Source organism: Bos indicus, chromosome 9, assembly GCF_029378745.1.
Source record: "Bos indicus isolate NIAB-ARS_2022 breed Sahiwal x Tharparkar chromosome 9, NIAB-ARS_B.indTharparkar_mat_pri_1.0, whole genome shotgun sequence".
NCBI classification, from domain to species: domain Eukaryota; kingdom Metazoa; phylum Chordata; class Mammalia; order Artiodactyla; family Bovidae; genus Bos; species Bos indicus.
The window spans coordinates 14,882,470-14,906,546 of NC_091768.1; the positions used below are offsets into that span (position 1 = coordinate 14,882,470).

A 24,077-nucleotide genomic window follows, 5' to 3' on the forward strand; every position below is an offset into this window, starting at 1 on the left:
TGCAAAGTATCAAATGTGATCATCTCTGGTTGGGGCATTTAATAGTAACTTAGTAGTGATATGGAGTGAAGATGGTTTACCAGAGAAAAATATACACCAGGATAGAAAGCACCTCTTTATTCCCTAATCTCACTTGTGTATGTGTCTGTGTGTGTGGTGCACACGTGTGCAGTCGCTCCATCATGTCCAAGTCTTTGCAACCACATGGACCATAGCCCACCAGGCTCCTCTGTTCAAGGGATTATCCCAGCAAGAATACTAGAGTGGGTTGCCACTTCCTTCTCCAGGGGATCTTCCTGACCCAGGGATCAAAACTGCATCTCCTTTATTGGCAGGAGGATTCTTTACCACTGAGCCACCTAGGAAGCATGTGTTTGATACAGGCACATTTAAACTAAATGTATCCCCAAATAAACTCGAAGTCATTTACAGTTTGATGCCATCAGAGAAAACCCAAGGACTAAATCAATGATTCTCAACTGGGGGCAGTGTTCTCCCCAGGAGACGTTCAGCACATTCTGAAGGTATTTTTAGTTGTCATAACTCAGGGGATACTACTGGTATCCAGTGGGCAGTGTTCAGGGATGCTGCTAAACATCTCACAATGCACAAAGTAATCCACTCCCTCCATTCTACAAAGAATTAAATGGACCAAAATACCAACAGTTCTGAGGGTAAGAACCTGGGCTAACCTTACCTGGACCTTTGACACTGTTACACAAGTTGTTGGTGAGGTCATCCACGATCCTAGAAAGTGAATCAAAATCCGCCACGTTGTACGCGTGGATATCATCAGGATCTGTTGCAATCATCTTTAACTCAACTTCATCAGCATTTTTAATACCTTGGGGAAAATGGATATACACAAATTAAAAGCATGTCTCAGAAAAAAATTCATGGAACAAAGCAAATATTTCATAGGCTACCCTTATACATTCCGTGTTAACTAGAATGTATATAAGATTTTCCCCAACAATAAAATGATTACATAAATTAAATAGAAACAAAAAATAATACAAACTGAAGGTTATTTTGTTTGGCTTCTTCTCAATGCTTCTAGCACCAATTCCCCACCAAAAAGAGTTTGTTTAGTGTTTTTTTTCTGGAAAGTATTATAAAATAGTGGATATCAAAAACAAACATGATGCTGTGGAAAACCAAACAGGAATTTTCCTGAATCCTATTAATAGTACAGTTGTCCTCTTGATTTATTACTCTCTTCCAAGAAGCCATGTAATTTTGTCCCATTGTAAGGAGAAAAGAAGAAAATAGATGAACTTCCTGGCACATTATTTTAATAAATCATGTGATCGGGAAAGTGTGTTTCTGTATTTTTCATGCTTCAGAAAATATTTTTAACTACAAAATTATCCTTGGCAAAAATATTTGTCACCCGTGGAGGCACGGCTATTCTCATCCATACTTACCAATGGCAAACAGTTCCACGCCTTCATCCTTGAGTTTTTTGGAAGGTGCCTCAACATCATCCTGGGATTTTCCATCAGTGATAAGAACACCGATTTTTCGAGCTCGAGGTCTCATGCCAGCTTGGGTCTTGAAGCTCTGCTGGCGAATGAAATTCAAGGCCATCCCTAGTGGGATTGTTAAAAGAGAATCAGCCACATCATTATTCAGCCACGAGCTCGGACAAAAGCGAGAGCCGACAGCGCCCTGAACCATCTGGCTCACCTGTGAGGGTGTTGCCTCCTTTGTAAGGCAGGTTCGCCACGGCCTGCAGCAAGCTCTTCTTGTCTTTGTGAGCATTTAGCTGCCACTCTGTTCTGGGGTCCCCACTATACTGCGCGAGGGCTGAAAGGACACCACTGGCATTAGCACATGTAAGCGAACCTGATGAAGACATCTAAATGCCGTCAATGTTGTGAGACCTACCAATCTGTACTCTTTTGGGGCCAATCTCAAAGACTTCCACGATACGAGAAATGAAGCTCCTGACGGTTCTAAAGTTCGCCCGGCCGATGCTCCACGATCCATCCACCAGCAGCACGATGTCTGCTTCAGCCCGGGTGAGACACTCCATCCCTGACGCAGCAATCACGAGACAGCATGGAGTCAGGGGGACATTCTTTGTCACGTTACTTCCCAGCTCTCTTCTGCCACCCCCGGGGGCCAGGGTCACCTAACAATCTCAGTTCTGTGGCTCAGTGAGGTGATTGGGAGTTCAAGACTTTGAAAACACGTCCATATGACTTAGAGCTTCAAATAAGAATCACAGGAACTATCCATCCCTCTAATAATCATTTCAGTGGAAAATCTTTCCTTCATCTTTGACTATATTTATGGCCACAATCATAGAACATGGAGACTTAAACTGTCATTATAAATTTGAATAGGCTCACAAACCCAAACACTGAAATATAGAAGAGGGAATGTACAGCCTTCTGACTATAAGGAAATAATAATTTTAATAAAACTTTGCATTTTCCTCAATTTTCAGTGGTCATTAGCAGACAAGTATGAGATGAACTTTAAAATGTGCAAGCCAGAAAAAGGTTCAGTGAGCCAAAAATATCTTTTGAATTAATGCAAACTCTCAGTAATACATACATTATTAAGGATTAGGCACAGAACTCTCAACCCTTCTGAAGTAAAAAATATCTTCTTTAAAAATCTGATGGCTATTATTTAGTTTTAAATAACTTAATCATCTACTACATATAAGAATCAGGTAAATACAAATGGTGAAATCTGCACATTTAAAAAATCAAGAGAGAAGGAAGACAATCTAGAAAAAAGGATGCAAAGAAGTATACAAATCGAGAGCTACAGAGACCACAAGGACAAACACTGATACAAAGCTAGGGTGCTTTGGAAAGAGAGAATTATCCCAAATCCTCAGTGCACAAGCTACAAAATAAAAATATAAGTCAGTTAATATCATCATAAGAGAAAAAACAGAACATCAATGCAAAACAGCAAGAGTTGAGACTTTATTTTATCCACATCCATATTTTCAAATGCTTTCTTTTCCAAGAGCTTATGTTACCAGCTATGAATTTTTCAACTACTTGCCACGTTAGCATCTGATCTTTATATTATTAAAAAAAAAAAACTGAGGCAAACTCAGTGATGCTCATTATACTACAAAGGCATCACTGGCATACTGGACGGGCCATCGGAGTGAGGATTCCCCAACGCCATCCATGCGCCTATGTCTTTACAAGTCCGCTCCTGCTCTTCCAAGACCTACTCTTTATAAGCAAATGATGAAAATATTTAGAAGTAAACTCTACCCACCACCCTCACTGCTAAGAATGTTCAAATCTAGCTTCATGTGTATCAAAGCTGTAGTCGTGGCAGCAGCAGAAAGTCTAAGGGGTTTATGTTACCATTTTGCTTTCCAAGTCTTAGCTGCCCGCCTATTAACGTATCAATAACCAAATACCACTTGCTCAGCCCAAATAAATCCTTTCTACAATTACTTTAGCGAAATAAAACTGCATTTGAATCATTAAAAAGAGAGAAATGTACATCATCTACCCATTGAAAAACTCAGCTTTAAACAATACAGTACTCTGTAACTAATGTAATGCTGACAAGAAAGCCTTAAAAAAAAATGTTGGCAAAGTGTGCTTAGCTGGATGTCTGTAGAATTTTTTAAAGTATATATTACTGAAATAAATTTTAACATAAAATTTAATGGTTGATTTTCATGGTATAATTAATCTAACACTTTACATTTGAAAAAGTTGCGTGGTACTGACTTTTCTTAGGAGAATGCAATTCAATTTCTTACCAGAGGATAAAATTGGCATTACAGTTGTGTCAGAAAGAGTTGTCATTTCTTGTCCAACAAGTGGTGAACTTTCTCCTCCATCAAACATTCCAAAAACGTTTACTTTATAGGTGGTACCTGCCCTGAAATGTTAAAATATACAGTCTGTATGTATAATAGGCTCAAGTGGTAGCATTTTTTTTTGTTTTGTTATAAATACTCATCTTGATGTATAAACTTTCATTCAGAGGAAGTTATAACACATAATATTGCAAGAGAAGAAAAATAATTTCCATCACATTCCAGTTTAAGCTCACACTGTGAGGTATCGAGGGAAACTAGCATCCTAGAGAACACTGGGGGTTCAGGGCACCAGTTTCCACCTTGCCTTTCATCAAATGTAGAATTCCCACCTTCCCACTGAGCAAGTTAGGAAAGGGTCAAGCTCTCACTTTTACTACTGCTAAGTAATGGGCTTTAAGAAAACAATTTAAAATGTTGTACTTGCAAGGAAACATAAAGCCCTGGCACAGTGCCCAGCACATAGTGTGTGAAAGTTGCTCAGTCATGTCGGACTCTTTGTGACCCCATGGACAGCAGCCCCACCAGGCTCCTCTGTGCATGGGGTTCTCCAGGCAAGAGTACTCGAGTGGGTAGCCATTCCCTTCTCCAGAAGATCTTCCCCACCCAGGGATCGAATCTGGGTCTTCTGCATTGCAGGTGTATACTTTACCATTTGAGCCACCAGGGAAGCCCCCTGGCACATAGTAGGCTCAATCAATTTTATCCTCCCTATTCTGATAAAAATAAGTATTGTGCAAACAGATATCAGTGTTGTTGAATGAATAGTCAAAACAACTCAACTTTCCACCTGGCAATGAATGCAGAGCACTCTGTTTTTTTTCACTATAAAGGATGTAGGCTGCTGTTCAAACTCAAACCTCCTTCTTTTCCACTGCGGAGCCTACAGCAAGACCTTCCATCAGCCCCCACTTCCCCAAGCCTCTCAGCTGACCCCAAGCACAAAGGCCCACTCCCTCCCTCACTCCTGGGAGGGGATGTACGCAGGCATCTCTGGGTCAGCCCCTGGGCCTTTCCTGAAGCACAGGAACACCCACATTTCCATGGGGCTGGTTGGGGACAAGCTGCTCTTGGTGAAATGGTGCGATGTGGATGTCAGTTTTTTAAAAGAGGGGTGCTGTGGGAAAAAACACCATTCCTGATCTCTTAGTAACAAACATCATTAAAACAGTACACTTGTTCAGGCCTAAATTTGAACGTCTGAACCCAAATCTCAACTTCAGCCTCAACAAGAGTGAGAAAGCAACTTGGGCTGATTTTAAATACTCTGCCAGCGACAGACACATAAGTGTTCGTGTGTGGAAGGCCTACAAATTTACATCGGTTATGCAATCTGTTAACAAAAATGAAATAGAGTTCACTCCTACCTAAGTTCCTCTAGAACAACTGTGTTGTCATACGGTCCAACCACTAACTCCCCCAGTCTTCTGTCATCTCCCGTGGGATGAAACGTGACCTTGTAACCCTTGACCTCACCAGGTGCAGGCTCCCAAGTCACCCGGAAGCTTGACATGGTTGGATCAGATGTTTTGAGGTTTCTGGGTGATTTAAATCGAGAAGCTGTAGAGATAATAAACATTAAAATATTACCCAAAAGCCTAGGCTCTGGAGTTTTTTTATTAACCCCTACAATAATAAGTTGAATTCTAAATATCTAAGTGGCACACATGGCAATCACCACAAGCAAAACACTTCAAAATAAATATTTACTTTATGTTAAGTCAGAAAGCACAAACTATAATGCCCAATAAAAGTCAGAATATTACAGTGTGAGCCAAGTGCGAGTGTAAATAGCACTCACAATTCAGATTAGAGTAACATTAATATGTAGGATCATTTTACAAGGAACTAGATTGGTAAAAATCATATGCTAATTAGGCATCTTATCCAACTATTATAACATAATTTATTACAGAGTTCATTTTCGATATTCACAAATGAAGCAGATATATTAAAATCCCCCATTAAAATATTACACTTGCCCCCCAAAATTATTATGATTTCATACCTGTTGTTCCTGATCCTTGCCTAAGCTTTCCTTCCCCTGTCTTGTAAACTGGGAGAACTGTGATGTCATACGTGGTCTGGGGCTGAAGTCGCTTTAACACGGTTGAGGTGACTGTGGGTGACACTTTGGCGACCATCTGCCTCCCACCCCCGCGGGGGCGATACATAACACGGTAGTTGACAACTTTCCCAGGTGCTGGTTTCCAGGTAACTCTCATTGTGTTTTCTGTTTCTTCATCCACTTTCAAGGTTTTTGAGTCTTCAGACACTGTGAGATGAAAAGAAGGTTACAATGTATATCATGCTGAAAGAACATGCTTATGTCCACCACCACAGTTATGTGAAAAGACACTAGATGTGGTTTCTTAAATACGTACACCCTTCCTTTACTTCGCATTGCGATCTCGCTTAAATTCAGGATGGCCTGTGAACCTAATCTCAGTGAGGTTACACAGTGAGATGTTTTCTTTTTATCTGGCTAGTAACTAAAAAATGGAAGTTCATATTGCAAGGATTTCCTATTTGCATTCCAGAGACTTTAGTAAAGAAAACATCCATTTCCGGAGATGAATTTTTAGAATTTTTATTATATTTCCATCTGTAAAGAATTCCTGTAGAAATTACAGTGTGCAGAATATGAAAAATCATAAATACAGGGTCAGAAATATTCCTTGACTCTTTTCAGAAAAAAAGTACAATGCATAAATGACTAGCCAGAGTGACTATAGTTAACACCACCCTTTGCGATTGCCATGAACACATAAGACAATCAAGGAACAGGAAATTCTGACACATAAAAGTATCTCTGGGGCTCTGGAGATAAACCAGTATACACTGGATGGTTTTAGAAAAAACTGTACGTAAAAAGGGTTTGATTAGTATACAACAAACTTTATTAAATTATATCTTATTATTATAACTATATCAGAAACTGGTCACCCAACATCCACAAATAGCCAATACAGTCCTCTTTTTATATATAGTTAGAGCTTATAAGCAGGATCATTTCATTCAATTCAGTAATCTCAGCATTCAAAAATCATAAGCATCTTCTAAAAAGAGAGACAAAGCTGAAGGAAACACTGCAGACAATCTTTTTTGATTCTAAAAGAAATTTTCATGTTCAAACAGGCAAGGACCACCTGAAAAAACTAAAAAAAAAAAAAAAAGCCTGGGAAAGCTTTAAAAAATACACACACACACACACACACAGAGACATAGCAGCATTTTTCAGACATGGGACATCAGGCAGCATAGGACCATGATCCCTGAGAGAAACAAATGAGAAGGAGCTTGATCATTGCCCTGACTTATTGCTAGGAGAGAGTTTCCAGCACCAGTACAGGAAGGGGGAACCCAGATGGAGCCTGGTGGTCTCCCTTAATTGAGGAGGTAGTTTTGTCAGTTCGGGGAGTCCAAGGCACTTAGAACTTGCAGAGAAAGTCCTGGGGATAGTGTGACGGAGAAAAAGCTCCAAAAATCTGCAAAAGGTCCTACTTAAGTGTTCAATCCAGTACTACTCTGTACATATGAATAAGTAAACTACTCAAAACCAAAGAACCACCTAGAAGGAGTAGAGAGAAAAAAGTTCTTAGAGTTCATGTGGGGCCAGAAATATTTCCCCTCTTCAGAATAGAAAATCTCAAAATTCTCTGAACATCATATAGAGTACTAAGGAGGAGTTACTGCCCCAGGACTGGTGTAAAAGAAGCCCTAAACTAAAGGTTTCTCTAGTCTAGTTTTAACACAATGTTAATGAAAGCTTCAAAAATATCGAACTGTTTCCAAGTGAGTTTACTACATCCCAGAACAAACCTTTAGAGGATATTTGTAAGAACATAAAAATATCTGATATCCAAAAAAGTAAAGTTCATAGTCTGGCTTCTAATAAACATTACCAGAAATGCAAATAAAGAAAAAAATAATAACCTGTATCATGGACTGAATGGTTGTGCCTCCCTATATTCATATGTTAATGCCTTAATCTCCAATGTGATAGTATTTGGACCTTTAGGAAGTAATTGGAGAAGGAAATGGCAACCCACTCAATTATTTCTTGCCTGGAGAATCCCATGGACAGAGGAGCCTGGAGCGCTAGAGTCGCAAAGAGTTGGACACAACTGAAGTGATTTAGCACGCAGGGAGGTAATTAGGATTAAATGAGATTCTACAGGTAAGGCCCTAATCTGATGGAACCGGAATCCTTTTAAGAGGATGAGGAGACACCAGAGAGCTCATTTCCTCTCTCTCTCTCCCCTCCTTACCCTCAACATGTACAGACTGAGGAAAGGCTACCTGAGGACACAGAAAGAACATGGCCATCTGCAAACCAGGAAGAGAGCTCTCACCAGAAACCAAGTTCGGCAAGCAGAAATAGAACTGAAAATAACACATATGACAGAACTATTCAAAGGGAACATCAAAACAGAGATTATCAATATTATGATATGTACCATATTCCATATGTTAATGATGGTACAAGAAATATTAAGCATGTTAGGTAAACACATAGAATATATAACAAAGACTCAAACCAAACCTCTAGAAGTGAAAAATACAATGCCTGACGCAAGAAATACACAGGGTGATACTAACATCAAATCAGAAACTGCAAAAAAAAAAATACTAGCAAACTTGATGACATGAGAATAAAAACTACCCAAATTGAAACATAATAAAAGAAAAAAGACTGAAAAACTGAAAAGCACCGAAGTGAGCTATGTGACAACTTCAACCAGTCTAACACATGCGGAACTAGAATACCTGAAGAAAGTGAGGAGTAATAAATAAAATATTTTAAGAAATAATGGCCTAAATATTTTCAAACCTTATAAAACTATAAACCCACAGATCCAACAACCTCAATAACCCTAAGCACAAGAAACATGAAAAAACCACATCCAGGCACATTATTAGCAAATTACTTAAAATCAGTATAATCTTGACAGCAGCCATATAAGCAAAAGATGCATTATGTATATAGGACAAAGTTAAGAATGACAAAACAGGTAAAGAAAATCAATATATGCGTATGAATTATGTCTCTGAAAGATGCAAATATAATTTCAACTAAGAGTATATTGGTTGCATTTTTTTTTATTTTAGGCTAAGAAAGTAAGAGAATTCTTGGCCAATTCCATTACTTTCTGGAAAATTAAAATGTATTTAGTTAATCTCCAGTTCCCCGTTACTATTCTCTAGGTACGTGAACTATTAAAAGAAAAAAAATATATTTTTTCAAAAAAAATGTAAAGACCTTACATAGGATTTTTGAAAGAACATGAGAAAGAATAGTACACAGAACAATCTGTCACAAGTATTGAGTAAATCCATGTGTGCCTAACACTTTTCTAGAAAAAGTTCTGCTAAAATATGTTTACTGACCTCTTGTTTCCATCTCTTCAACTCTTGTTCAGTAGAACAAGACATTTCTTCCTTACACAAAATTCTCAAACCCATTTCATACCACTTAGAATTGAGACAAATAGACAGTTAAATATTATGAGTGTTGGTCTAAAATGAAGCCTATGTCCCCCAAAAGTGGGATCACAAACTTGAAAATATTCCCAAATTTAAATATGTTAATAACTTTCAAATACTGTACTTCATACTTTGAAGTGCTTCAAGGATCTCAATTGTTTTCCTGCTTTATAATTAACTCTTGAAAATAAAGGAACTGAAGTTAAATAAGGTATGACATATCTCATCCTGGCTTTAATGGGAAACTCTGGATTTTAAGGAGGAAAAAGAAATCCTTGTTGTCTTCCCATAAGAAAAAGGCAAGATTTGTCACTCCATTCATTGATAGGCCACATGCTATAAAATGCTGTAACACTCCCATTCTAAGTTCTTTTCAAGTTTTAGTGCCTTTCACAAGATGCTCTCCAATCTCACTGTACCTTGGCTAAACTAGCTGCCATAATTGAAGGGCCGGTAGAGTTTCCCACCTGCTGGCTTTTTAGCCACAATTCATGGTTGTCAGTGTATCGACAGTCTGCATACCATGTCTCTGAACGTCAGGTGAAAGCAGAAAATATTTCCAAAATGTCCCCCTTGGAAGTTTATAAGATACTCTAAGAGCATGGCCCAGTTATACACACAATTTTTGGACCTGTCCACCAGCCAAAGACACTACATATGACTCGGATTTCTCAAAGCATTTTTGAAACTACCTTACTTTCCACAAAGAAAACAAACTAAAACACAACAGCTAAGAATGGTAGCAGATGGCGGGTGGGGAGGGAGGCTCCAGAGGGAGGCGGTGTATATACACTTGTGGCTGATTCGTGTTGCTGTAAGGCAGAAACCAACACAACATTGTAAAGCAATTGTCCTCCAAATAAAAATTTTAAAAAATAGAAGCAGAACAAAGAAGGGTTCTTGTCTTTCATCTAATTTGCTGAGCAGTTTGAGCAGGTGACTTATGCCCTCTAGAAAATGTGCCTTTCATTCCTACCTACTCTGCTCATGGTTCAAAAGAGGCCTTTCCGTTTACTAAGATTTAAACCAATCAATTAGCCAAGAAATACTGAAAATGTCTTAGATGCTCAGCTTTTAGAAAGTTTATTTAGAATTTCTACTAACATACTTGCTTTGAGCTAAAACATATTCCTTGTGGAGATTTTAAATCCCAAATAAATATCTGAGGATTCAATCTTTTCAGAAGAAGAAAGGATGGAGGAGAATTTTTGAAAAAGTTTCCCTCTAAATATGTATTTTTTGATAATTTCTCAGCCATGTGAATTTTATCTTTATGCCTACAAATAAATTTAGCTAGATGTGTCATATGTGGCCTAAATTTACAACATAACTTGTCTTTACAACAAATGAATAACTGCCAGAAATAGAGATGAATTTCTGCCAAGTTCTTAAGCTATGTCAGTCAATATATTCAGACACAGGATTTCATTCACTATCATGGAAACCAATCATGTCAATATCTGGGAAATATGCCTTTTCATGTATTTAAATCTCCTATAAGGAGTTTGATTTTTTTTTAATCTGTTAATTTTGACACAGACTTAAGCTCAGACATATCCAAATGAGTTTGCCAGTGATTAAAAAAAAAGAAAAGATGAATTCTACAGAGAACTCAGACCAAAAGATTTTAATTTAAGGACAACTTGAAATCAGGATACAGGACTTCACTACTGAAATTGCCCTTGGCGTTTTCCTTCTCCTTTGGCAAAAATATCACCCAATACGTGGCCTTAATTTCACCCAATTCCTCCACTTCTTCCTAAAAAAAGAAATGCAAGAACACCCCCACTCTTTCCCCTTTTCCTAAATCCTCCCAAACAAAAAGAATAAACTTTTCTATAAATTCTTAGAAATGCCCATTTTTAATAAATTGCTTTTTAGGAAAGACAATTATGAAATACAGACACATTTCTCCCTAGCCACCTGATAATAAATGATGAGACGTCACTCAAAATTTTTCACAGAAAAGAATATTAATGAGATTAAGGTAAATTTTAGCCATCAGAAAACTGAGTAGACTTGAATTAGCCTCCCCAAACATAGTAAAAATAATTTAGGATTAGTCCTGGTTGTACAACATACATTGTCTCAACAGCTGCATTATACATCAGTCTTCTCTAAGTGGCTAGGGCGCTATGCTTTGCCCACTGTTATTTTATTTAATGCTCAAATCTGACGCTGCATTCTACATATTAGGAAACTGAAGCTCAAAGAAGTTTCAAGAACTTGCCCGAGGCCATGTAGTTATAAATGTCCCTGAATTCTCTCTGTTTCCATAGCTTCCTGTGTCTTTACTAGTTGAGTCTCTCATCTAGTTGATCTTTCCACCAGAAAAAAAGAAGCGAGAGAGAGAGAGAGAAACACAGTTCATCCTTGAACAACGAAGGTTTGAACTTTGAAGGTCCAGTTGTACATGGATTTTTTTTTCACTATCAAATGCGGCAGGACTACATGATCCGAGGTTGGTTTTATCCTGGGATGCAGAGGAACCTCGGATAAGAATGGTTGCCTATAAATTATACGCAGATTAACCCCCACATTTTCAAGGGTAAACGGTGTAGGCAGTTGGTAGGGATTCAATATTTCAAAATCTGATACAAGTTTAGATACACAATGAACTTGATTTTAAAGCACATTCATTAAAGGTCATACGTTTTTAGTCCTCATCTGTCACATAAAGAAAAAAAATGCAAGAGGTTATCATGAGCTGATAGCTATTAGGTAGCACCAACACACTGGCAACCCCCCTCAGAGTGTTACCTACATTCAGTCATGGCTTCTCCACTCAAGGGTTCCCCTTCTCCACTACTGTAAGTTGCAAATATGGAAACTCTGTACTTGGTCTCTGGCTGCAGGTTTTCTATCACAGTATGAATTACATCTGCAGGAAGACTCTTTTCTCCAGTCTCTATATCATCATAAAGTGATTGCCAAGAGACCCTGTAACCGCGAACCATTCCTGGAGCTGACGTCCAATAAGCCCCAATCGATGTGTCCGTGATATCTTTAGTAATCAAATCTCCAGGTGAACCGCGCTCTAGAAAAGAAATGAAAGGGGGATCACTCTTTAATGTCTATTAGATATGTAAATACTCCCTCATCCTGGCAGACACCCTGACTTGTTGGACTCAATTTGTCTAACTTCCCATTTCTTCTTTCTGAGCTGTCTGTCCTGTTCTGTCAGGGGAACAGAAGATGGGATTAAACCGAATAATTATGCCTGATTCCTGCTTATCACCCTTGCCCCCATATGTCCAGTCAGATTAAAATGTCCTTCAGAACAAGAATGACATTCAAATACATAGAAGTAAATGCCTAAAGAAATTTTCAAAGAGGGAAAAAAGCATCTAAATCCCCCAATTTTACTCAGTTCTCTTCATCGATTGTTCACAAAGATCTTTATTTCTTCACCATCATCTTTCCCTCTCTTATCTTCTTTAAGTAAGCTCCGTTTCAATGTACCACTTCCAGTTACTTCAACAATCTTATATCACTTGCAAATCTTAATTTCAACAGTCTTTTTTTCACAGTCTATTTTCAACTATTTGTTCAAACAGCTAAAAATCCAGAAATGCAAAATTTCAATTATAGCTTAACCCTAAGGAAAATAAAAACCAACAATTCTTCTGGAAAACCTAAAAACGATTAGTCATCAAAATAAAACACACCACTTGCTCTAACTGATCAAAAATGTCTGCTACTAAATTTTGGCTCTCCCATTCAAAATAAAAATACAACTCAAGTGGAAAAAATATGGAAACCCTGACTTAATAGGAGGCACAGATGTCTACCAATAAAACCCTAACTTTCCATAATTTAAATGTAAGATAAATATACAAGTCATTTTATACTGGCTACCTTTACTAGGGTTTATGCCACAGTATGACATAAATATAAAACTATCTGCCTCTCCAGCATACATTTTACCAGTAATTATTGTGTATTCAAGAAAATGATATACAGTGCTGCTACAAGAATGCTGAAGGCTGCTATTCTACTTGAATCAAAGAGTAAAAATGAGTATCTTAAAAATACTCATAATTATTTAAATTTCAAGTACATAAAGATAACAATAAATGGTGGACAAAACCCTATCATATATGTCAGATTACAGAGGAAAAAATAAAATGGAAGCTGGGCATACTACCAGACCCCAAGACCAAATGGAAAATTTTAACTCTATTATAAATAAGTTTAACTGCTGACAGGACATCTCATCTCTGGAGGGAAATTAGTTACATATTTCACTGCAACCAAGAATATTTATTTTCAAGAACATACTGACTTCTTTCCCTCAGTTCCTGAGGCTCATCTTCATTTGAAGGTCTTTAATTGTATTCCTACTAAGGTCACACATCTTTATATCTTCTCTACTTACAGGAATTAAACAAACTGTTTCTTTGGTTAGGTTGGGCTGAGTTGGTTGGGTTTGACTTGCCTGTTGTTTTTTCACTTTTTATTTTGTTTTGATGGTTGGTATTCCAACTACTCGTCTCTAAGTTTTAAATACGCAGCATGTTTCATTTGCTTAATATATACTACATCTTTTTTTCATATGTACTTCTTCTCTTAAATTTCCCAGGCTGCAATTAGCAACAGCTTTTGTGAAATAATACTTAAAAGTACTTGAAAGGGATTCAGAATTTAAATAAGCTTAAAAGCCACATTAAGAACATTCTCCAAAAGTAATCTTCCAAATTAACACTGGAGAGATTTACAAATAATAATTTCAGTTTCTACTTTTCCCAAAGATTGTGCTTCTCAGCCTATTTTTCTGCCTACTTTCTATAGTTCTGAATTTGTGACATTGTTTATTTCCATGGCAACAGACATCAATCTCACAAACACAGGCTAATGATTTCACTGTGAGAAAATAATAGGAAGGAAATTTGTGGTTGAAGCAAAAATACATTCACAAAGATATTTCTGAGCTACACACAAAAGGAACTCATTAGATATGTATTCCCATGGATTTTAATCAACTACATTAACACTCTCAAGATGTGGAAAGCTAGAACAAAATATTAATAAAATTGTAATGAAGACCTCTGTAGAACTGTTCAATGTCCTGGAAAGAATCTGTAAAAACACTTTTTAAGATCCAAATATGATACGGGAGTTCCCATTAATGGCATAACAGTACTAATTCAAGTGAACATTAATTATATTCTCAATCACAGAAAAAAAAAGGTCCTCAAAAAAATGATAGTTTCTGCCTAACACAGAAAGGCATTACTTGTAGGTACTGGCGCTTCAACATTCCATGTTTGTGACAAAGAAATGTGAAATCCAAAGACAGAAAAGAGACACCTCAAACCAGAAGCCAAGATTGAAAATATAAACTGCTTCAGTGGGTTTCTTGTATGTCAGTCAGTTTGATAATAATAATCCTAAATATAAGGAGATCCAACCAGTCCATCCTAAAGGAAATCAGTCCTGAATATTCATTGGAAGGACTGATGCTGAAGCTGAAACTCCAATACTTTGGCCACCTGATGCGAAGAACTGACACATCTGAAAAGACCCTGATGCTGGGAAAGATTAAAGGCAGGACGAGAAGGGGACAACAAGAGGATGAGATGGTTGGATGGCATCACCGACTCAATGGACATGAGTTTGAGTAAGCTCTGGGAGTTGGTGATGGACAGGGAAGCCTGGCATGCTGCAGTCCATGGGGTCGCAAAGAGTCGGACATGACTGAGTGACTGAACTGAACCGAACTGAAATATTAAGTGTACGCTGTTGTCAAACACATTGAAACGCCTTTTTTCTCCAAAAAGTAGGAGGGTTGGGTTTTCAAGCTGTTGCATTACATCCAAGAATCTTGAGACTATGATGTTCTCGTGATAAGTATATTTTATCAGACCTATAACCCTTGAAGTTTTTAAAAATGGAATCTTGGCTTGGTCAAATGTTAAGTTACCAAAAAAAGCAGTTGAATTGCACCCTGTGATGTAACTGGCAGTCTGCCAAGGGGCCACGCTGGCCTGGGGACTAGGTGTGCAACAGGATGAGCATGCCCCTACCTCCGGGAGCCCTGGGACCCTCAGGAGTAAAACCTGGACTGGACCCAGTCAGATACAGGAATCACCTGGAGGGCTAAAGACCCGGCCATCCCAGATCAATTACACTGGAGTGTCTGAAGATGTGCCTGAGCCCTGACGCTTTCTAAAAATTGTTTCGGCCTCCTCTGTGATACTGATTCCTCCACGATTCTGGCTTCTTTTCTCACTTAGGGGACATTTATTTATTTGGAAGCTGTGTTTGGTCCATGTGGGAGGGAACCCTCACCCTTGCTTTCATTCAGAAATGAGAGGCAGGTGTGGTGAAGTAAAACCCCATGGGGTGAAAGCAAAATTGGTCAAACCTGGCGGAAATGGGGACGCTGGGTAGCACGGTGTGATGGTTTCTCTATATCACACGGGTCTATGGCCACACACAAGTCACCCTTTCGGTAGTAGTGGCGTGAGCCCAAGGCTGATCCACAGAGAACCGAGAAGTTCTCATCACATCCTTTCCATCCCATTACATGAGTGGGATGTTCCCCATTCTCTCTTCCCCTCCATCCTGTGTCAAAAAGGAAATGGCTTTTCAATGTTTCTTCAAGCACTGATCACATTTTCCTGTGAATGAGATTCCACTCTAGTGTTACCCAGCCAGCCACTTGCTTTAGTTTAATATATTGAATTGCAGGTTTTCTCAAACTACAGAAGTTCAGACATCAGTAGCTACTGAAAGAGATTATTTGGCTTGGACTGCTTTTGGGACAGAGTCAATTTCTAATATACCTGGGAAGGAAGAGGAAAGAGAGAGGAACAAGAAAGAAATATAAGAAATATAGAGCCTCTATCCAGCAAAGGTTAGTATTAGTCACTCAGTATGTCCGACTCTCCGTGACCCATGGACAGTAGCCCACCAGGCTCCTCTGTCCGTGGATACTCCAGGCCAGAATACTGGAGTGGGTTGCCATTCCCATCTCCAGAAGATCTTCCAGACCCAGGGATCAGACCTGGGTCTCCTGCATGCAGGAGGATTCTACACTGTTTGAGGTAACAGGAAAGACCACAAAGGTCACTGTTCTTCAAAAGACAAAGCCAAAGAAACAGTGGCATGCACAGAAACCAATTCCAACAGACTTCTTGCCACTTTGTCTCAACCCGTCCCTAAATATGGACCCACTTCTGCTCTAGCAAAGGCTCCCCCATCTTGAGCTCCTCCTCTCTGTCTGCCTGCAAGACTCACAAATGCATGTTTTAAGATGTTTGGGCTTGTCCACGTTTTTCACCTAAGTGACATGGTTTTCAATAATATATAATCTCACAGTACTTGTTTTCTGCCATTTTGAACCACGTGCCTGTACTTTGCATGTTACTTTTACCTCTGGGAACGGAATTGCTGGCAATCATTTCAAACAAGTCATACCATCATCTTCTGTAACGATATACGCCTTCATCTCTATTCCTCTGAATCCCTCTCAATAGTTTTCCCTTCTACCGTGCTCTCTCCAGTATAGTACTAGGGCAAGTATAAGAAATAACAAAGCTTTTCTGTCATAAATTTAAACAAACAAAATTCATCAGTTTTTGAAATTTTGATGCTCAGTATTTCTGATCGGATTACAAAGCATAGTCACATATATCAAAAGGCAGCATCGCTGGTGCCTGCATGCATGCATCCCTGTGCTGCTGCTGAGGCAAGTGATTAGACAGGTGCATTTCTCATGATCTGAAGATCCACACGGGGTTGATTCTACTTTTTCCACATATGAGGCCAAAGAACTGAGGCCTCATTTAAGTAACTTTCCTACATTTCCTTAGCCCTTTTCCATTTGCTTTCTGAAAAGCAGATCATCATCCAATTCAAATACAATTGTAACACAAATTAGCCAGTGATAACTGAAAAATTAATCATTAAGAAATGAAACTCTATTTTCATCTTACAGATTGTTCTAGCCAGCTTTCATTGAGTTTCACATACCACTTTCAAAAATAGAAATTAAATTGAAAATGTAATGTACCCCCCTTCTAAATCAATTTGTCTTTTCCGATAGAGCTCAACTCAAAGTCATCCAACTTTCCACAGCACAATAAGGAAGACCTGCTCTGGATAATGTTCATGTGGAAACACACTTGATTTACAAGCAACGACTTGAAATCACCATTCCAAAGGACAAAGTTCACTATTGATCAGTTAACTTACTTTAAGTAACACATAGTTCTTAAAAAGCAAATTGCCCTTCAACCTCAAAGCCTGGATTAGATTTCTTCCATAATTGTCACCTCTCCAACATAGTTTAGATTTTTCTCTGATAAGCCATCAATTTGTGGGAAAGATATTACTGTTTGGTGATTGGACTAAAGTTCCCTGGAAACATCAGAATTGTTATACACAGAATGAATGATTTTTTGAATTATGAGACAGCAGTAAATCTAGGAAAACACAGAGGCCTTATTTATTCCATCTTGGAGGCACCCCATGTTACTCAACATCTTGCAGAAGAATTCCTGTGATGTGCTAAAAACCTCATGGTAACCAAATGTCAGCTGAGTTAGCATGGTTTGATGTATAGGAAGCCTTTCATGTTTAGGACACCAGAGGGTTGCTACAGCAACTGAAACAAAAGAAATTCTGAAAAATCATCTTTTCCACAGCCAACAAACACATTCAAAAATAAAAGAACTGTATTATTCCAACGCTGAAATTTGCATTCATTTGCAGTAAATCTCTGAATTAAAGTGGGAATTATTCATTTCTTAGTTTAAAAGAGCAGGTTTCCCTCTGTAAACACTAGCAGTGACAACTAAGAATTCTTTCAAGATTTGAAGTTCATTTACATGTACAGCAGTGTTTTAGTAATTACATTAAATCTTCTTTAACAACAACAGGAGAAAAAAACAATGTAAATCAAACCTAATAGCTTGTGCTCAGATTCCTCTGAAGTTTGGATCTGAAATAGTAATAAACTCTGCCTTTGTGATTCTATTTCATACAGTACTAGGGCCAACCATGAACCTCCCCAACGCCAATGCTAATAAATCTCTCTTCCAGGGACGGGGGAATTTTCTGATCATTGGCTGCATTTCAAGAAAGCACTAGGAAACAGATTCAAGTTAGGGACAGTTATAGCCCATGCTAAATATTTTTTTAATTCTTTTTTAATTGAATAGAATGCACTTCAGTCAATCTATAAAATTTTCAAGCCACAGAATGCCCTCGCTGGCTGAGCCATGTGTCTGGATGGAAGAAACATTCCTTCAAGGTCTGCTCTAACCACCTCCTCTCCCAAGAGAAAAACAGATTAGAAAAACAGCAACCCTCAAGAGCAGTTGGCTGGCTGTGTTTCTGGGCTTTCCATTCTCTGCATTTACCATCATATCCTATTCCTGTATATGGTATGTGGATTTGGCTGAGTTAATATAATAAAATGAAATGGAATAACCATGAGCAAAAAATATCTATTATTTTAATTTAGTCACAACTATGCTTTCACATATTTGATAAGTTTACCACACATCATGCAGTAAGATAAATATGTTAACAAAATCAGGCTGGCAGCATTTTCTCTAATCCTTCACTAAAGTGAAAAGCTTTGGTGTCAATGGGAAAAAAATCTACTATTACAATCTAGTTATGAATTAACTATATTTTTAAAGTGAAGTTGCAAATCATCTAGCTTTCCTCCATCTCAGGGAATGGGAAATAGTAATTTTTTGATTTATTTTACTATCTGTGTATCTCCCTTGGAGATTATTTCTGACCAGATATATGGGTGTGCACACTAACACACACATTCAAATTTGTAGATTTTCTATACCACCTGTGCAAAGCCATAAAATTATAAAGAATTTAGCTACACACTTGGCCTAGAAAAGTCATTACCCAATAGAATGTTTGCTGTGATGTTAAAATGTGAATTTTATTTTCTAAAAATTGACAATATATTATTCTTAGTAAAAATGCATTAATCTTTAGAGGCAACATTTTGACAAAGTGTAAGTATATTTATAAAGTAAGAAATGCAAAAGAATATCAGAAGTTTAAAAAGTATAAGCACAAGTAAAACTATTATTTCCAAGATATCCCTTATAAGGGAGAAATGTTTGCAAATATAAACAATCTACAACTATTATATAAAAACACAAACGCTCCAAAGCTGATCCGTTAAAAATCCTAGAGGAGCAATCTATGTTAAAAGCCTGTAGAAAGCACATGAGAAAGAGAACTTAAAGGTCAAAAAAAAAAAAAGGGGACAAATTTCTCAGAAATTCTGAATGTTGCTCCAGGTATAAAGATCACATGCTTCCATTGTTTGGACTATGTCCCCCTAATTAAGGCAATTTCCATTTCCATCTCTTATTATTTTCAAAGTTTTAGAGTAACCATTCAACATCTTTGATATACTTACAAAAGCTGCATCTTTAGATATCAGTTCTAAACTGAATGTTGTTTCCCCTTGATGAATTTCATATATGTGGAGTATTTTCCAGATCCCAAAGCATTTCACTTAACACTCTACCATTTGATCTCCACAGTAAGTTTGGGAGGAAGGGGGAAAAACCCCTCTTTATAGATGGATAAACTGAGGTTCAGAGGGGTTAAGAGGTTATTTCAAAGTCACATGGTAGCCAAACCAGGACTCTTCAAATAATCAGTACTTTGCACACTGGGATTTAAACTTTCATTTAAACCCTCTTCTAATAATAAATTTCACAGAGTATTGGATTAAACCCTTAATCACTATTAGAGACAGAACTCTGATTAGACTGTTTTTGTCAATTAGGTTTTATTTCTTACCTAAGTCAAAGTTTTAATCAAAACTGCCTCTTGTAGATCTCATCCTTGTGAATTACAACATCTATCATCCTCCAAGCTCTTGGACCCACTAAATCCGATATGGATATTTGCCTAATATCACTATGATCTCACATGACAAAAGATACTTCAGATTTATTTTCTTCCTACAATTATTTTAAATAAGGCATAGAAAAGGAGGTGATAATAAAAGTAAACCCGACCTCCCACTTAGGCCCCAGCTATGGAACTGCATCATCATTTTAACCATCCACTGATACTGCTTTTCAAAACTACAATCCATTTTCATTGTAGTTAAGTTAAATTTGTGCTTTCTCTCTTGTACGACTTACTTTCCGGTTGTGGTGAGTCAAATCTAAGCTTCCATTACAGTTCAAAAGAGCCTAAGAAATATGAAGCCCTCTGACAATGAACTCTGGAGAACCAAGGAAACAGATCCAGTCTTGTTGATGGTTCTTACTAAGTACTGCATTAACTTTGAACTTCTAACACAGAACTGAATTTTAGAAGTCATTCAGAAAACAAACAGTAACTTGGTCTCTCATATTTATAAATGCTTGTAGGCATAGTCAGAGAAGACTCTTGAGGGTCCCTTGGACTGCAAGGAGATCCAATCAGTCTGTCCTAAAGGAAATCAGTCCTGAATATTCATTGGAAGGACTGATGCTGAAGCTGAAACTCCAATACTTTGGCCACCTGATGCGAAGAACTGACTCATTGGAAAAGACCCTAATGTCGGGAAAGATTAAAGGCAGGAGGAGAAGGGATGACAGAGGATGAGATGGTTGGATGGCATCACCGACTCAATGGACATGAGTTTGAGTAAACTCCGGGAGTTGGTGATGAACAGGGAGGCCTGGTGTGCTGTAGTCCCCGGGGTTGCAAAGAGTCGGAAATGACTGGGCGACTGAACTGATACTGATGTTGATAGGCACGGTGCAGGAGAAGAGGCTATTAGTCAGAGAAGGGATCCTTTCTGCTCCTGGGTGACAGACCAACTGCCTTATCTCAGGCACCCCAAACCCTCTTGCTCCATTAATGTTTCCCCCTGTCCACTCTGAGAGTCACACACCTATTCTCCATTTAACCAACCCATGGCACAATAGACACATTTCTACAGCCTTACTACACACTCAGCTCCCCAGTACACTGCTTCCCAATCAAATTTAATTTTTTTGGTAGCCTACATCTCTGAATAAGAAGCAGTTTTATGACTACTTATTTTTTTAATACAAATTCCTTTTAAGAGAAAAGATGGCACACACTCAGATTTCATTCTCTGAAAACATTTTAAGCTTCCTAAGCGCAATCACAAGCAAGCTCAGAGATTTCTATAAAATATGACAGTAATTACCTTCAAGTGTTGTCCCTTCTCCAAAAAGGGCATCTCCAGCTCCAGAGGCGTACAAGGCTGTCACAGATAAGGCATACTGCGTCCCTTCGTTTAATCCTCTCAGGACAGTACTCGCTGTGTCTCCCTTCACAGTGACCTCTTGAGTGTCACCTCCTGCCACCGGTGTGTATGTGATGAGATACTGTTTCACCTTTCCTGGTGCCCTCGTCCAAGACAGTTTCATTGTTGATGTCGTAGGGTCAGAAACTCGTAAATCCCTTGGGTTCCCTCTAACTTCATTAAAGAAACAACAACATCAAAACTCATTATTTAGTAAAATGACTTAAAAACATTTTGCTGCTTTATATATATATAATCAATTGCCATGCCCTCCTCCAGGAGATCTTCCCCACCCAGAGATCAAACCCGCGTCTCTCACTTCTCCTGCACTGGCACGCGGGTTCCTTACAGTAGTGCCCCCTGGGAAGCCCATATCTATCCACCTATCTATGAGATAGATATGTAATCAAATTTACATCCTGGGTGAGATTATGACTATTGTAACTGCTGACTAGTCAACAGAGTTTAACCATCTCTAAACCGGGCCCTATGTGTTAGCAGAAACAAAGCAAAAGCCATCCAATTTCTCTTCTGTACCGTAGTCACAAAGGCTAAAGTCTTCCATGTTAGAATCTTTCATGTAAAAAAAAACTACAACATTTTCTCTAAAACTGTAACAAAGCACTATAAAATGTATATATGCTGATTAGTAACACAATGGAGATTTTTAACTCCTCTAAGAAACAGTCAATAAAAAGACTTTGTTGGAGGAAAGCTAAGAACATCTAAATGTGATGCCCATGAATTATGTTAATTGATAAAAATGATAAATGGTGCTGTCTCTAGAAAAATATACATGAGAGGAAACGAGCCTTGGTTCCACTCAGGAGCCACCCATCCCTTTGCAACTGTGATATTTGGCTTTTCATGTCTTTCCTGGTAACGGGGCCATGTGGTCTCTGAAGGGTCTCAAGGCTCCCAACTCTATCACTCTCCTCACCAGGCACACATCCCCCAGCTTTAACTCAGAAAAATAGAAGGATGAGGCATCACTGGGTCTTTTTTTTTTTTTTTTGGTGCCCAGTACAAAGATCCCTAGATCCCCAACTGGAAAGAATAAGGGTAGTGAGTTCTCCAGTGGAAGAAAAGAAGAGGGCAGGTGGAGAGGGTCTTTGCAGGAGAGACTAGCTAGGCTGCACCAGGAGTCATGAAGTGTCTGCAAGAGGGCAACAAACTCACATTCACTGCTTATTAGCAACATTCAGTTTCCTTAGCCTCAACATTTGTGCAATACTGGGATAATAACAGTAACAACTTCATAGGTCCTATGCAGGGATTAAATGAGATAATACATCAAAAGCTCTTTGCACAGAAGGCGAATAGGTGCTTAATGGTGGTGGTGGTTTAGTCTCTCAGTTGAGTCCAACTGTTGTTACCCGTGGACTGTAGCCCAGCAGGCTCCTTTGTCCATGGGATTTCCCAGGCAAGAATATTGGAGTGGGTTGCCATTTCCTGCTCCAAGTACTTAATAACTGCTCATTATTGCTGACATGGAATTATTATTATGTTTTTAAAACTTTAAAGACAAGGAATAAAATGAAAAATACATATGGCTTAATTTTTATTCATGAAATGATCCATTAAATAAATATTAATAACTTGCAACTAATATCAGAATCTATCCTGGAAGCCTAATCATTCCATTTAAATAAAAACAGGTGAGTATTTTTAAATCTTCCTGAAGAAATAACAGGTAATCTATCTCAATGGTGCATAATATGATTTTTAATCCCTAGTCATCCTTCAATTCACAATAGAATATTTAATAGTATTATATTAAAAGGATGTTTAGACCGTATCATACAACTCAGGTTCCTGCTGACACCAATAAATGAGGTCTGTGCTGTGCTTAGTTGCTCAGTGATGTCTAACTCTTTGCGACCACATGGGCTGTAGCCTGCCTGCCAGGCTCCTCTGTCCATGGGGATTCTTCAGGCAAGAATACTGGAGTGGGTTGCCATGCCCTCCTCCCGGGGATCTTCCCAACCCAGGGGTCAAACCCAGGTCTCCCGTGTTGCAGGCAGATTCTCTACCATCTGAGCTACCAGGAAAGCCCAATAAATGGGGTCACGAGTAAGTCAAATATTTGAATAAATCAAATCTAATAGGACTAGCATCTTAGATACTCCAATAATTGAGACAAAGTATCTCATGGCTTGTAGTGTCTGAATAGTTGTCCAAAGCGTCTCCTAGTCTAAGATTTCAGTTGTTACCAAACAATGAGCATATTTCTTCTACCTTCTTCAGTGGCTGCATTTCCAGTCAACGGAGACCCGGGTCCCGAGACATATTCAGGAATTACAGATACTTCATATTTTGTGTCTGGAGTCAGGTTCTCCAGCGTTCTCCTCCTCTGATTGGCTGGAGTGGTAACTTCTTTGCTTTCTCCACCAGCAACAGGTCTATAAGTAATTCGGTACCTTAAGACTCTCCCCGGAGCTTGAGTCCAGGTAATTTTAAAGCTATCCGTAGTCTCGTCTGTCACCTTTAGGTTTCGAGGTGCTCCTTTCA

General features: G+C 38.4%; 1 protein-coding gene across 3 annotated transcripts in view; it reads right to left on the reverse strand.

Annotated features, from left to right (window-relative positions):
* Positions 1-24,077, reverse strand: part of COL12A1 (collagen type XII alpha 1 chain) — a 117,795-nt gene that overhangs the window by 68,502 nt on the left and 25,216 nt on the right. For 2 of the 3 annotated variants that reach the window (XM_070795749.1, XM_070795750.1), the window contains exons 12-21: positions 23,805-24,077; positions 21,468-21,740; positions 12,066-12,338; positions 5,823-6,089; positions 5,182-5,374; positions 3,755-3,876; positions 1,891-2,040; positions 1,690-1,809; positions 1,428-1,592; positions 698-844 (exon numbers count right to left, since the gene is read on the reverse strand). In XM_070795749.1, the coding sequence (XP_070651850.1) occupies positions 698-844; positions 1,428-1,592; positions 1,690-1,809; positions 1,891-2,040; positions 3,755-3,876; positions 5,182-5,374; positions 5,823-6,089; positions 12,066-12,338; positions 21,468-21,740; positions 23,805-24,077 (1,983 nt within the window). The remainder of the gene's footprint in view (positions 1-697; positions 845-1,427; positions 1,593-1,689; positions 1,810-1,890; positions 2,041-3,754; positions 3,877-5,181; positions 5,375-5,822; positions 6,090-12,065; positions 12,339-21,467; positions 21,741-23,804) is intronic. The other variant, XM_070795751.1, reaches the window with a different exon arrangement.